This window comes from Penicillium taxi (assembly GCF_028828555.1).
Source record: "Penicillium taxi strain IBT 34144 chromosome Unknown utg000003l_segment0_segment0, whole genome shotgun sequence".
Lineage (NCBI taxonomy): Eukaryota > Fungi > Ascomycota > Eurotiomycetes > Eurotiales > Aspergillaceae > Penicillium > Penicillium taxi.
In genome coordinates, this window is record NW_026643205.1 from 2945778 (window position 1) to 2958871 (window position 13094).

Below are 13094 nucleotides of genomic sequence, written 5' to 3' on the forward strand. Positions count from 1 at the left end.
TAATAATAAGCTCGCGACAAAAAAAAATAACCCTAGCATGCCGAGACTCCTCGCACCTCAAGTAGGTTCCTGTCTCAACATATCAAGAATCATATCTTGGGTTCTTTGTACCGAGTCGAGCTTCTCTTCCAGCGCACCCCGACCATCGTATAGTTCCTGGCGCAGTTCAGCTTTGATCTCCTTGCGTAGCTCCTCCTTCATTCGATAAAGATCTGCCGAATTTAAATTGTATGAAGCGGCTGGTTCATATTGTATTGCTTGACGAGAGGATTCGGTCTCAGCTGGTTCGGATGCTTGTATCAATGCTGAGATGACTGGAGAAGAGCGCGGGTCTGAACTGTCGCCTGAGGGTGTGTCGAAATGGTGTTCTTTCAGTTTGCCTATGGTATCAATCGCGGTTATCGGGTGGGTATCTGGTGGTGGGGTTGGATCTAATGAGCCCGAACCCGAAGCTGATCCCGATCCCGATCCCAGTGCTTCAGATAGTGGTAAAGGTATATATGGCGCAGGCTGTCTCGTAGGCTGAGTAAAATTGGAAAACATTGTCTCAAACCCAGGAGGTAGTTTAACACCACTTGAAAATGAGGTGGAAGGTTTGCTGAGTGTATTCGCGCTGGCAACAGGAGTAGTTACTGAGTAGGTTGTCATTTGAGCAGCAGATGTCGTGTTCTCCTTTGGAAGCGCAGGGCTACCAGGAGAGTTCATCCCAACATGAACAGCTGGGTCATAAGCTTTCCAAAGCCCACCTGCAGGTTTGGGAACAGACCGTCTTCGAAGCATCTCATCTCGCTTCGCAATCCGCCTTGTCTCAGCCTCCAGCCACCGCTGCCAGGTAGGAATCCAAGTATCGAGAACAGCAACCCACTGGGGATTCATAATGTCTTTAGCGGGAATATCAGGAGAAAGACCATGTTGTCGTTGTTGCTGCTCTTCCAAGAACTTGACTCTCTGTTTCGTTGCCATTTCCACCTTCCTGCGCACCGAATGCCACGAATATGGTCTCCCATTCACCAACGCAAACTGCTCTGCAATATTCTTCCACCAATTGCATATATCACTTCGCTTTCCAAATCCGCCTGCGTGGTTATTGCAAATCTCAAAAAGTGATATTTCCTCCTTCGTCGTGAGTCGCTTGCTATGTTTTCGGGCACCCTGACTCTCTTCCCCGTCATGATGCTCACGCTTCATACCTCGCATCTCCCTCACGGATGTATAAGCATCGGTAGCGAGGATATCTTGCCTACTAGCTTGTGCGCCCACAGGCATGTAGAAGATATCTCGATCTGTAAGTACTTCTGTCTCGCAATGTGGGTTTTGATTTCTGTTGCTTTCAACTGCATTACCCGCTGAGGTATTGTTCATTCCGCTATTCCTAATGACAACCATCGGCACAGAAAGAGATGGCGGTACACTACTGCGCAGATTGGACGTGGAACCCATATTATTAACCCCCTGAGGGCGATGAGAGTTGGAGAACTCATGTTGTGTGCCTGCCATAGACTGTATAGAGTTTGTAATTCCTATCGATTGGTATTGTGGAGCAGTTGGAACGAGAAGGTCGAAGTTGTTGCTCTGTAGTTGTTGGGGCGGTGTGTTGGATTGTGAGGGGCTATATTGCCGAGGTATGGACATCATACATCATAACATACCTGACCATTGATTTGTGAACGATTGAGGCTTCAAGGTCAATCTCGATGTAGAGTAAGTATAAATATACACGGATTTTGCGGGGATCAAGTGCAAATCTTCTGCAAATCTTCTGCAAATTCTAGTCGCGTAATTTCAGTGGGATTTGCGATCCACTTTTTACTACACATTCACTGCTACAGATGATATAAATTTGAGAAATGGTCTATGTATTTGAATCTATTGGTCCTAGTTCTATTATTCTAGAACTTTACCTATGACGTGTGAAATTACGAAACTCTGTAAATATAGGTATAAATAGGTGTTAGCAGAAGTAGATGGGTATAGAAGTCAAATGGGTAATTTTTCTCTAAACATATGTGAGATGCAGGTTTTCGAACACAAGGTGGAGTACATTCACGATAACCAGAAACTGATAGGATAGAACTTGATTCTGTAGGTAGGTGAGCCTAGGCCGGTTCTCTGTGCGCATGGGACAGAGAAGGCAGGCATAAGAGGCAGAGTGCCAGAGAGTTCAACTCTTCAAGATCGAGGGATGAGTGACGCGAGTCCGGATGAGGAGAAGTCTCTATAGCTCGGACACAATTTAAAGGAGTAGAACTTTGGACTTTCAGATGCTCACAAGTGAAGTGGACCGTACAAATATCAAATTATGGGCTCTCAAGTCTAGATTCTCATGAAAGTCCGTGTAATCCTGAAATACATGGCCGTCCTCGATATCAACAGATAAAAGAAGCGTTTCACCTTGGTAGTGTATCTCAAGTTCAGATCATAGTGTCAATCTTATGAAACTGATGAATAAGACTCGATTTTTGGTGGGACCAGGTCTTTGGCACGAGTAAACTGGTCTATGTCGAGACCGAGTGAGAGCTATCTTCACCATCTCGTAGTATGATTCTGACTGTTTTATAGGGATTTTCTCGTGGGCTATTCACTACGGCGAAATCGGGTGAGAACCGTCTCGTAATGAGAAGAATATTGGGTAGTTCGTAAAGTAGATCGTAGGTTGATTCAAGAAGTGATTATCAATATTGATGAGGGAAAGAGCGAAAAAAAATACTTGAGACTGCGCTGATAAAAAAGTGAAATTTGGGGATTAAAGAAGGTGCTCGAGAAAACTCGTGAAAGGAGCTGGAATTTTGCCATTCAAAGAATTGGACAATGCCACAGATGACTAAATAAGTAAAGTACATTAAAATAGCTCCCTATATGTATCTTTGATCACAAAGGTGATTTTTGTTTTCCTTTGCTTTGTTCTCAATCCTTTCTTTCAACTCGATTGAGGAAATTTATAGTCCTTCGAATGGGGTATAAATACATTCTACTGTGCTCAGAATCAGTATCAATCAAGAGTTCTGAGTTTATCTCTGACCTTCATCACACAAGCCTTTGGCTTTTCATATTAAAAGATTGTTCTTCATCCACACTAGTCTAGCCATGTCAGACAACACTGTTACAGACAGAATGGCACATTCACGAGAGCTCAGAACTTTTTGGTTACTCCAGGCTGTGATCCTTGAGGGATGCAGTGACATTGCTAATCGTCTTAAAAATGAAGCGATAACTATTGACCCTGAACCACTAAGAGGACAGCTGCACCACTTGGCTCTCCTCGCAAAGAACCTGCACGAAAAAGCACGAGAAGTCTGTCAGGATGACATTATACTCCCCCATGCTGTTTTAGAAGGGGTTTTACAGTCGGTCTTCCAGCTGCTAAAGTCTGCTAAAGAGGAAATTGACGAAAGTTGCCAGAAGGAATATCTAGATTCGATCCGTGATGGCACCTTTTCCGATCAATCTCTACACCCACTTAGACACGAAATTCAGTTTGTCAACGTGCTTCTCAAAAATATGTGCTTAACTAAAGAACAAGAACTGGGAATGGAACCTGGTCCACTGAGATTCAAAGTCTCAGCCATGAATGAATGGCAAGTCATCGTTGAGTCGGCAAGCACTACTGATTTATATGAATATTTGACGCAATCTTTCATTTAGGTGAGTGGAATTCATTTCCAAGATTTGTTTGCAGGACCTCTTTTGGTGATGATTCAGTTGTATTAATTTGATACTAAGTAACTGAGCATCTTTATAGATTATGTAAAATTAAGAAATACTTAGTTATATAAGTAGTTCAGCTAGCCACCGCGCACCAATTATGGACGTAAGACAAGTAATCCACTGCCTAGATGATACACGGGGCTTTATCTTCCTTCAAGGAGTTACCCTATTTAGTACTGAACTCCCAATCCCCATTCAAAGTCGGAGAACCTTAGATTCATACAGCATCTCATGAATCTCCAAATTTATAATTTCAAATCTCACTCTCAGAGGATGACCCTTCAATATTTCAAGAAATCACCCTGCGCGAGTATGTATACAGGGAAGTTGATAAATATATTATGAGATAATAGAATTTTTGGCATTGATATATCAGTTTACAATCCATCATGGCTATGGTGATACACGGTAGAGCATAATAACTCTACTATAAAGAAGAATAATAAAACAAAGCACCAACACCATGGTCAACAAGGTCTCAATCAAGGCGCCCTTTCCCTGATCAGACAACTAAATGAAAGCGGACGATTGGTGTGCACCAGAGGCGATATGCAGGAAGAGAGGGAAAATAACAAAAGTCCAGTAATAAACCCACGGGCAGGGAGATGAAGAAAGAAACAAATGACAGAGTTATCAACTAATCATGATCATATTGCTCTACCACCGTCTCTTCAAGTACCAGCCGTAGGCTGGAGTGCTGACTGCCTCACCGAAGGGAGTGGGCACCTCGGCCGAACCGGGGCGTGCAACAGGGTGGCGCAGATATACAGCCGCGCAGATGTTCTGGTTAACTTCAAGGTAGCGGGGGATAAAGGCGAAAGCGGACATATAGTCACGTGGGCGCCAAGGAGTGGCGTAGGGCTTGCTGGAGTCGATGGGATTGTCGCGCATTTGAGTAAGAGCACGCTTGAGAACGTCGAACTCCGCGTCTGTCAATGAAGATTCATCGATCTCCTCGCCCTTTGCGACCTTCTCGAATGCCTTTGAGAGCTTATCACTGGCCGTCTCACCTGATGCTTGCTCCACAGCTTTAGCCTCCTGTTGCTTAGGCTGCTCCTTGGCCTCCTGCTTCTTCTCTTTTGGCTTCTCCTCGGTCCGCTTAGCGTTTAACATAAGAGTAAGCTCAGAAAATTGGGCTTCCAAGCTGTCAGTCAAGATAGTGCTGTTGACCGAGCGAGACAGCACGCGACGAACAGCCTTCTGGAATCCTCGGAGTTCTTGCTTGCGCTTTGCTGGAAGAATCTCTTTGTCCTTAGACATAATGTTTTTGGCTTGCGCCATCAAGGCCTTGAGAGTATCCCGAGAGTCTTCAGTCTCTTCTTTGTTTTCCGTAGGCTCCGGTTTCGTCTCATTCTCCTCATCGTTTTGCTTCAATTGACGCGTTTCACGACGCTCGAACTTGGTCTTTGGGGTGCCGGTGGCATACATGACACGCTCAGGGTCGACTTGGAAGAGATCACCGGGGTTCAGTAGGTAGCTAGGGTGGCGCATCTAGAGACAATTAAATTAGTTCGACCATCCACCTCAGTTCTTAGGTCTTGTGGAAATTCCAAACCTTCTGCCCATTCACTGTAACTGCTCCATGAATCACAAACTGTCTTGCCTGACGAGTACTACTGGCGAACAACGCTCGGAAGATCGAGACATCCAGCCGGCGCTCCAGGGGAGCAAATGCCATTTGAGTGAAAGGAATGATACGAGGAGATGTCGCATCGCGACCTAGTTTCTCCAAGCCAGATCCACGGCCAGAAGACTCCTTTGATCCATCATCGGCAGCCAATTCGGCAGTGTTCATGGGAATGACGCTGCGGAGGCGGCGAGAAAACATGCGCTTCCATTGGCCTTCGCGGACCTGTTCACCGTGGTAGGCACGGGAGATGGCCTTTGCGGACCATTTTTGCTGGAAGAATGTGCGATTCGATGTGGCCGGGGAGCGGAATCGTTGTAGGTTATACAAGTTGTACTTACTCCATGATTGACGGATTTTCTAATACGGTCAGTTCATTCGTCTTGATTTGATATGCCTGGCAAGAGACCAATTGATCATACCCCTTTAGATAAAGTGTTGCTGGCCCTGTTCCTCATGATGATGAAGGACTCTGTGAAATGGATGGTGGAGAGGAATGTTTGTTAGCCGTTCTTCTTAGATTCAGCAGGCCATTCAGTCGTTGCACCCAAATCTTCCGCACATCACGTGACTAGATGATTCCTTGATGCCTCACAAATAAGGCTTCAAGAAGAGCTTACAGCAATAAATATCAATTGAAATGGAAAGTTCACTACAAGGTGATTTGGAAAAGAAGTAGAAATATATAATTGTGGTAGTAAATGGTATCTCAGAATTCGTAGATCTCATAAACCACATTCATGCAGTTAATCAAACTCCAAGCCCCCTGCAAAGCGCCATGTCTTGCTAAATTTACGCGTATACTCACTCATACAAACTCTCACATGAAAAGGGCATTCATCTTTTTTCAGTCCCGCCTTGAGCTGGGAAATGCCTCTGCTAACGACTCAGCTTCTTGCGGGTTTGTCCACTCCTCTAGCAGCTCATGCGCCATGTCGACTGTTTCATCATCAATACCAGCCTCTAGAACAGTACCATCGCAAAATGCCAGCCGTGTAAGAACGACCAAATGCTTCTGTTTGCCGCCAGGGATGCCGGCGAGTTTCTCGGACAGGTTGATCGAGTTTCCATGGCGGCGCATGATGCCGAAGATCAGCCGCATCATCCCATTAATGAGTGAAACACGCAATTCCTGTTCCGGAGGCGAAGAGTACAGGACATCTAACTCGTCGTGCATCGACCTGAACAAACGGGCTAATGAAGTTGGGTGAGTTGCAATAATAATACTTCCGTGCTCTCGAGATGGAGCCGCAGGGTTGAATGCCAGTAACTCCAGCAGCAGTAAAACCTCGAGACGCATTGCACAGATGTCGTGTGACGTGTAGGGCTGCATACCCTCGTCTGGTTGCACCGGCTCACTAAGCATGAAGGTCAGCCGGTTGACAATCCATTTCTGCACATCAATTTGTTCCACATCAGAGGACATGATGGGTCCAAATGAGTCAGGTCGAATACTGGTTGACAATAGGTGTACGACTAGAACGATGTCATCAAGGACTTGCGAGCCATGAAGCATCAACAGTACGAAAGTATGACGCATGTTGCGCCAAAAGCTGTCAAGAGCAGCTTTGATATGTAGCAGCTCACACGCGATATGATATAGCAAGCGCATTGCGTCGGTGGAATTGACTGTGGGTTGTAGGTCCGACTGTGGTGTCTGACGAATTGACCGTGCTTTGTCTCGCGCAGCGGGACTATACTTGAACCGAGGAACCGCATTGACCTCAACACAATCTTGCAATGCAGGTACGAGAGGGGTGACGAGCTCAGAGAATGGCACTTCAGGGATCGCTAAGACAGACCGCACAATGGCCGCAAATCGGGGCACCGGAGCGTAGAAGCGTTCTGTCAAAGCACGTTGCCAGAGTGGGCCGATCGTGTGCATATATTCCACCACACAGCTGCCCATTGTGAGAGCAGCCATATTCTCCAAGACAATTCTCGCTATAGGTCGTGTTGGTTCAGAAGGAAAGTAAACAGTTCCCATTGATTCAATATCTGTCTCCTGGTTGGGAACCATCCGGTGATTCAGTAATCGCTTCATTAATTGACAGTCCTTGAGGTCCCCTTGCACTAGCTCACGTTGGTTAGAAAATCCAGAGATATTGACAGGAGTAGGATCAACGATCATCCTATCTGCAGCAGGACTCAACTGCAGTCGCGTTGCACTATCCTGACTTGGGTGCCGTTTCCTTTTGCCAGATACTACCGAAGTAGCTCGCCTCGATCGACTTGCTGATTTACTTGGTGACACCGCAGCCATTTCCTCATCGTCGAATCCATCGCGGAAAGATAGAAGGCGAGATTTTCTGGGAGTAACTGGCAAGTTTTTCCCATCATTCTGCTGACGCTGTTTGAAAGCGCGCAGTTGGTGCGCTTCCTCTGCTAAGTCTTGCTGTAAGAAGATATTTTCTGTTGCGAGCATCTTTCCTTCTGCTGTTGCCGCCTCAACCTCTTGCTTATGCTTGGCGGCTTCGTCTGCTAAGGTCTTTCGTAAGACTGCCAGTTGTTGATCGTAACCTTCCATCACTCTGGTTTGCTTTGCGCGGATGATCGCAATTTCTCCTGTCTTTGTTTCAATCAGTTGTTTGGCTTCAGCCAGCTCGAGTTGGATCTGATCATTTTCCCGCTCTAGCTGAAAGAACTTCATTAGCACCTGCGATGGGTATTGCTGGATTGAATTCGAGTTACCTGCTTGAGACGCGCATGGCCCTGCGTATAGTCGTCGATCTCCATGGTATCGTTCATTCCGCCATTGACAGGCCACGCATTATCCTCGGCGGCAACCAGAATATGACGACTCTGCGGAACAGCCAACAAACCATTCAAACTGCCATGCACCTCTGCTTCCAGTTCACCCACTTCTAACGTATCATAGTCATTCGTCAATCCGGTATGCAACCGAGGGGGTTGTTTCAAGGCCTCGGACCGCTGAGCCGACACCCCTGCTGGGAGAACCGTGTTGTTTATGACTTGTTGAACATATTGCTGTGTCGCTGGGGCCTGGCTTGCTTGCCAAGCACTTTGCTCCAACTCGAACAATGTAGCCGGAGGCAAAGAATCGAAGTCGTCGGAGAAGTAATCATCGTCGTTGTCTTCCATAACCCAGCCATGAATAGAATAGAGAGGAAGATGCGAGGCAGTTTACTCCGTGAAGGAGAAAGAAAATTCAATTCTTATTATGTATATTATCACAGGATCATTTTCATATTTGGTAGGGTTGAGGTTGAAGGCAGTAGGAATAAAATTGAAATCCGGGGGAGGGCGGTGCATCGGAATCTCCAGATATCAATCTCAACAGAACTCTGACCGCTTTCAGTGTCCTTCACATGTTGAACTTCATTTGCTTCTTGAAATCTCATCTATTCTGACTTCAAATTCAACTCCCCCTTTTTCCTTTTCCCTTTTTCACTCCACCCCATCATGACTAAGTCATCATCTCGCCGTCGTAATGTCAAGTTCCCACACCTGTCTCAGGGTGAGCGGCGGCTGAGCGTATCCTCCGACGTCAGCGATGCTATCTCGGAACCCTCCAGCCCCAGCAAAAATGGCGTCTCCAAGTCAGCCACGATCCCTGAAGATGTTAGTATTGAGTGAAATCATCTTTCTATATCATTTGACTGATGTGTTCTTTTCTCCTTTATTAGAAACCTGCCCCGTCCGAATACGAGAAGAAGAAACAAACATTCATTACGCGGACAATATGGACCTTCGTTATGATTGCGGGCTTCTTCATCGCCATGTTCTCGGGGCACATCTATATCATTGGTATCGTCACTGCTGTTCAGGTTGTTTCGTTCAAGGAAGTTATTGCCATTGCCACTGTACCCAGCAAGGAAAAAAACCTCAAATTTACCAAGTCGCTGAACTGGTATTTCCTCGCGTCGACCATGTATTTCTTATACGGCGAGAGCGTTATCTACTATTTCAAGCATGTCCTGCTAGTGGATAAGGTCCTTTTGCCTCTGGCAACTCATCACCGTTTCATCAGCTTTACTCTTTACGTCATGGGTAGGTGACTTTTGACAACCCATACAGCTTGATGATTATCGTTCTAACCCCTTATTCTCAGGATTTGTGTTTTTTGTTGGATCGTTGCAAAAAGGCCACTACCGATTCCAGTTCACCCAGTTCGCCTGGACACATATGGCGCTTTACTTGATTGTAGTTCAGGCCCACTTCGTGATGAACAACATCTTCGAGGGCATGATTTGGTTCTTCCTTCCCGCTTCGCTGGTGATCACAAATGACATCTTTGCCTATGTTTGCGGTATCACCTTTGGCCGCACTCAGTTGATCCAGCTGTCTCCGAAAAAGACCGTTGAGGGTTTCATTGGCGCATGGATCTGCACCATTGGATTCGGATTTTTCATGACCAACATCCTCATGCGGTATAAGTACTTCATTTGCCCAGTTAATGATCTAGGAGCGAACGTCTTGACTGGCCTTGAATGTGTCCCCAATCCTGTTTTCATCCCGCAGGCATACTCTCTTGAATGGCTTGGTCTAGACAAGACTTTCTACGTTGAACCCATTCAATTCCATATTCTGGGATTCGCTACCTTTGCATCCCTTATTGCTCCTTTTGGTGGCTTCTTTGCTTCTGGGTTGAAGCGTACCTTCAAGATCAAGGACTTTGGCGAGTCGATCCCCGGACACGGTGGTATCACTGACCGTATGGATTGCCAATTCATCATGGGTTTCTTCGCTTTCATGTACTACCACAGCTTCATTGCCACTCACAAGGCCAGCGTCGGTGATGTTATCGAAACCGTCATCAATGGCATGACTGTTGACGAACAGCTCGAGGTTGTCCGAGGTCTCAGCAAATATCTCTACAACCAAGGGGCTGTTTCAGAGGGTGTATGTATTTGTTTAATATCCTACAGTATTCTTTCAATCCGACTAACTGTCATAGATTCTGGACTGCCTCGCTACTGAGCTGAAACGCCGATGAACTCAGTCCTGTGTGGCTGCCATTGTAAAACCTGTCTCACAAATTTTATTCATTTTCTCACATTTGGCCACGAGGATACCCTGTCCCAATTTCCTCGAATGGTCAATTCCACGTCCATCTCACTTCCTTTCTCGCACTTCACAACGGTTTCGCATCTGTTTCCTGGTCCCCACCTATACCTATTTCTCATATGCATGACGTGATAATACACTTCTACCCTTGCCCTTTCAACCCCTCAAAATATAGGGATGATAGTTGTTGTCGATTCATGGCTGTTTCGTTTTTCTAGTATTTTATTCTATTTCTTCCTTTTTCTTTTTGTGTCTTTCTCATACTTGGCTCTTGATCTGCATTTGGCCCGGGCTTAAGTTTTGTCTTAGATTAATTCGCGCCGCCTTTAGGTCTTTACTACTCGATTGGGATTATGGGAGCGGTGCTCATGGCACGGCATGACTTGGAGAGAAGGAGATACAATTATCGTTGTTTTTTGCCTGCTTGCAATTAGTGCGGCCTTGGTTTGTTGGATTTGAGTGTCAGTGGATCTGGACTATTAAACCTTGTACATATCTTTCAATTCAGATACTGAAGCTGCCGCCTTGCATAATGAAACTTCTACTACAACTTATACATATCCCTATAATGCTGGTCAATCGAGTTCCTAACAGAAGAAATGCGGTACAGTGTTCGCACTTGACTGTGTCAAGAAAACCCCACAGGATTAATTGATTGAGGTCGTTTTTGATAGTTAAGTATCATTTTTTTTCTATCGTGTGAGGTATCAAATTGTCGTCACTGGTCGTTGCATCTCATTCCACTCGTTATTCAAGCAAATACTAACCTTCAGACCAGTACTCTTCCAGATCTTTGAAATAATTCGAAACAGTTTCCTGCTCAGTCTGGGCACTGTAGAAATCAAGCATATATCGTACAGCAGCATTCGGGCCACCATCTTGCTTATAGCGATCGCCATTGGCAGCGACGGCAGTCAGTGGATGTTCCATTGGCTTGACAAGGTCCTTGGGTTTCCGGATTGACCATGCGTGTCGCGGGATGTTGCCTGCTACAGCCTCTGCGTTGAGAGGGATCCGGACAGTGAGAAACCTCTCGGGTGGAAACTGATTCCCGACGTCGGTGAGCGGGCGGTGGTGAGTGTAAAGTTCAAGGAGATCAAAAATGGTTTCTGTGTTGATGCTAGATTATTATCAAAGTATCGCAGAGAATAATTTTCGAAATTCGACAAGAGTATTATGTGACGAATAAGCTTACCTAGAATGTTTTGGCGGTTTGTTTGGCAGTCGTGGTAGATATTTCCCCATACAATTCCATCTTTGGGCTTATCCATCAGCAGGTATGCAAGCTCAAGGCAACTCAACGCTAGTGATGCAGTTGACTGCTTGTGTGGAGCATAGGTTCGGAAGAGATCCAGTGAGATGCGATAGGCCATGCGAGTAACTTCCGGATCTAGTTTGTACACACATTTGGCCAATGTCATGAGAATCACCTGAGGGTGACGTGAGCGGAAGTCGAAAGCAGATGCTTCCAGCATGAGTCGTTCAAGTCCAATAATGTTTCGAGACTTGGTTTCAAGCTCTGGATCATCTGGTTGCAAATGGGCTTTCTGAGGTAGTTTGAGATTGTGGACTGCACACGCAATATCGCGAGACTTTTTGAGTGTATCCTCAACCTTGCATGCAGTGAATAAAGCTGCTGACACGGCATCCTAATATACATATATTAGACAAAGACTTTGAACAGATACCCAAGAGGTATTACCAAGAAGTTGTTCTCAGAATCTGTGTAGTTCAATCGAAACAGGTGATAGTACATTGCGGCAGTGCAGAAAGTTTTGTAGGGACTAGATATCTCAGTTAGCAAGGTAATTTATCTTGAGCTTACAGGTGAACTATACAGCTGCAGTTCTCTCCGCAACATATCAATCCAATGCACACCGTGTAACAGTATCTGTTCTTTTGATGTGTCCACACCCAATGTAAGTAAAGAGGCCTGGATTGTTTGCTCGCAAATGTAAGGATGGGGAACCTGAATGAACGACGGATGAATGGTTGGGGGATCAGGAGGAGCCTGAACAGGAGCAGGGAACTGCTCCTCACGATTTGTTGCCATCTGAGATGTGAACTGCCTAAGTCAGACCGGTAGCTGCAATGCAATCACAGTGAAGAGAAATTGAGTGAGATGCAATCTATCTTTGGACAACCGTTTGATGGTAGCTCCAGATGACCGTGGGTTTAGAAAAAGCAAGTTTAAGCACAAAATTCGAGATTTAAAACTGCTGCAGCTTGGTCTGCAGATTTGTATGTAGGATTGAAAATTGGTGACGCATATAGATTGTTAAACTCTTTCTGCCACTTCCAGCCATAGCTCTCGTAGTTTTCTGAAGCGGCGATAACGGATTGACGATAATCCGAAGTGTATACACCACGTGACATACTTAAAGCAGATATTTATTTTTGATTGATAAACTTGATAAATTTGATATTCAAGGAACACCTCGACCAGCTCGGGAAGCCTTCGCCAATTCACTCTGCGCAGTATTATCTGCATAGCGCTTATAAATGGGCAAATAATACTCACGCTCGCTTGTTGTCTGTTTTATACTGTTCCTAGACTCAATTGCACCAAGCCACTTTTTCCAGCGCATCGACGATACCTAATCTTCTTCAAAAACATTGCCTAATCCAGACTTGAACTCATCAAACACCCACAACCGCACTGCCCATGGGGCCAGAGCAAGATCAGGCAGGCTAATCTCTGATCCCAAAAAGAACGGTCCTTCTGGATGCATCT

General features: G+C 45.6%; 7 protein-coding genes across 7 annotated transcripts; 2 read left to right on the forward strand and 5 right to left on the reverse strand.

The window, feature by feature from the left end:
• Positions 1–57: 57 nt before the first annotated feature.
• N7495_004536 (uncharacterized protein) lies at positions 58–1632 on the reverse strand (the record flags this gene model as incomplete). The annotated part of the gene is made up of 1 exon (XM_057207187.1): positions 58–1632. The coding sequence occupies one exon, from the start codon at positions 1630–1632 to the stop codon at positions 58–60; it is 1575 nt and encodes a 524-aa protein (XP_057064867.1).
• Positions 1633–3084: 1452 nt separating this feature from the next.
• N7495_004537 (uncharacterized protein) lies at positions 3085–3642 on the forward strand (the record flags this gene model as incomplete). Its single annotated transcript, XM_057207188.1, has 1 exon — positions 3085–3642. The coding sequence occupies one exon, from the start codon at positions 3085–3087 to the stop codon at positions 3640–3642; it is 558 nt and encodes a 185-aa protein (XP_057064868.1).
• Positions 3643–4362: 720 nt separating this feature from the next.
• N7495_004538 (mitochondrial 37S ribosomal protein uS4m) lies at positions 4363–5790 on the reverse strand (the record flags this gene model as incomplete). Its single annotated transcript, XM_057207189.1, has 3 exons — positions 4363–5196; positions 5261–5692; positions 5755–5790. The coding sequence occupies 3 exons, from the start codon at positions 5788–5790 to the stop codon at positions 4363–4365; spliced, it is 1302 nt and encodes a 433-aa protein (XP_057064869.1).
• A 389-nt stretch (positions 5791–6179) lies between these two features.
• N7495_004539 (uncharacterized protein) lies at positions 6180–8434 on the reverse strand (the record flags this gene model as incomplete). The annotated part of the gene is made up of 2 exons (XM_057207190.1): positions 6180–7967; positions 8024–8434. The coding sequence occupies 2 exons, from the start codon at positions 8432–8434 to the stop codon at positions 6180–6182; spliced, it is 2199 nt and encodes a 732-aa protein (XP_057064870.1).
• Positions 8435–8755: 321 nt separating this feature from the next.
• On the forward strand, positions 8756–10289 carry cds1 (phosphatidate cytidylyltransferase; the record flags this gene model as incomplete). Its single annotated transcript, XM_057207191.1, has 4 exons — positions 8756–8914; positions 8980–9343; positions 9405–10195; positions 10251–10289. The coding sequence occupies 4 exons, from the start codon at positions 8756–8758 to the stop codon at positions 10287–10289; spliced, it is 1353 nt and encodes a 450-aa protein (XP_057064871.1).
• Positions 10290–11122: 833 nt separating this feature from the next.
• On the reverse strand, positions 11123–12413 carry N7495_004541 (putative cyclin; the record flags this gene model as incomplete). The annotated part of the gene is made up of 4 exons (XM_057207192.1): positions 11123–11469; positions 11556–12009; positions 12063–12144; positions 12199–12413. 4 exons carry the CDS (start codon positions 12411–12413, stop codon positions 11123–11125), a joined length of 1098 nt encoding a protein of 365 aa, XP_057064872.1.
• A 373-nt stretch (positions 12414–12786) lies between these two features.
• On the reverse strand, positions 12787–13092 carry N7495_004542 (uncharacterized protein; the record flags this gene model as incomplete). Its single annotated transcript, XM_057207193.1, is given in 2 exon segments — positions 12787–12957; positions 12976–13092. 2 exon segments carry the CDS (start codon positions 13090–13092, stop codon positions 12787–12789), a joined length of 288 nt encoding a protein of 95 aa, XP_057064873.1.
• Positions 13093–13094: the final 2 nt, after the last annotated feature.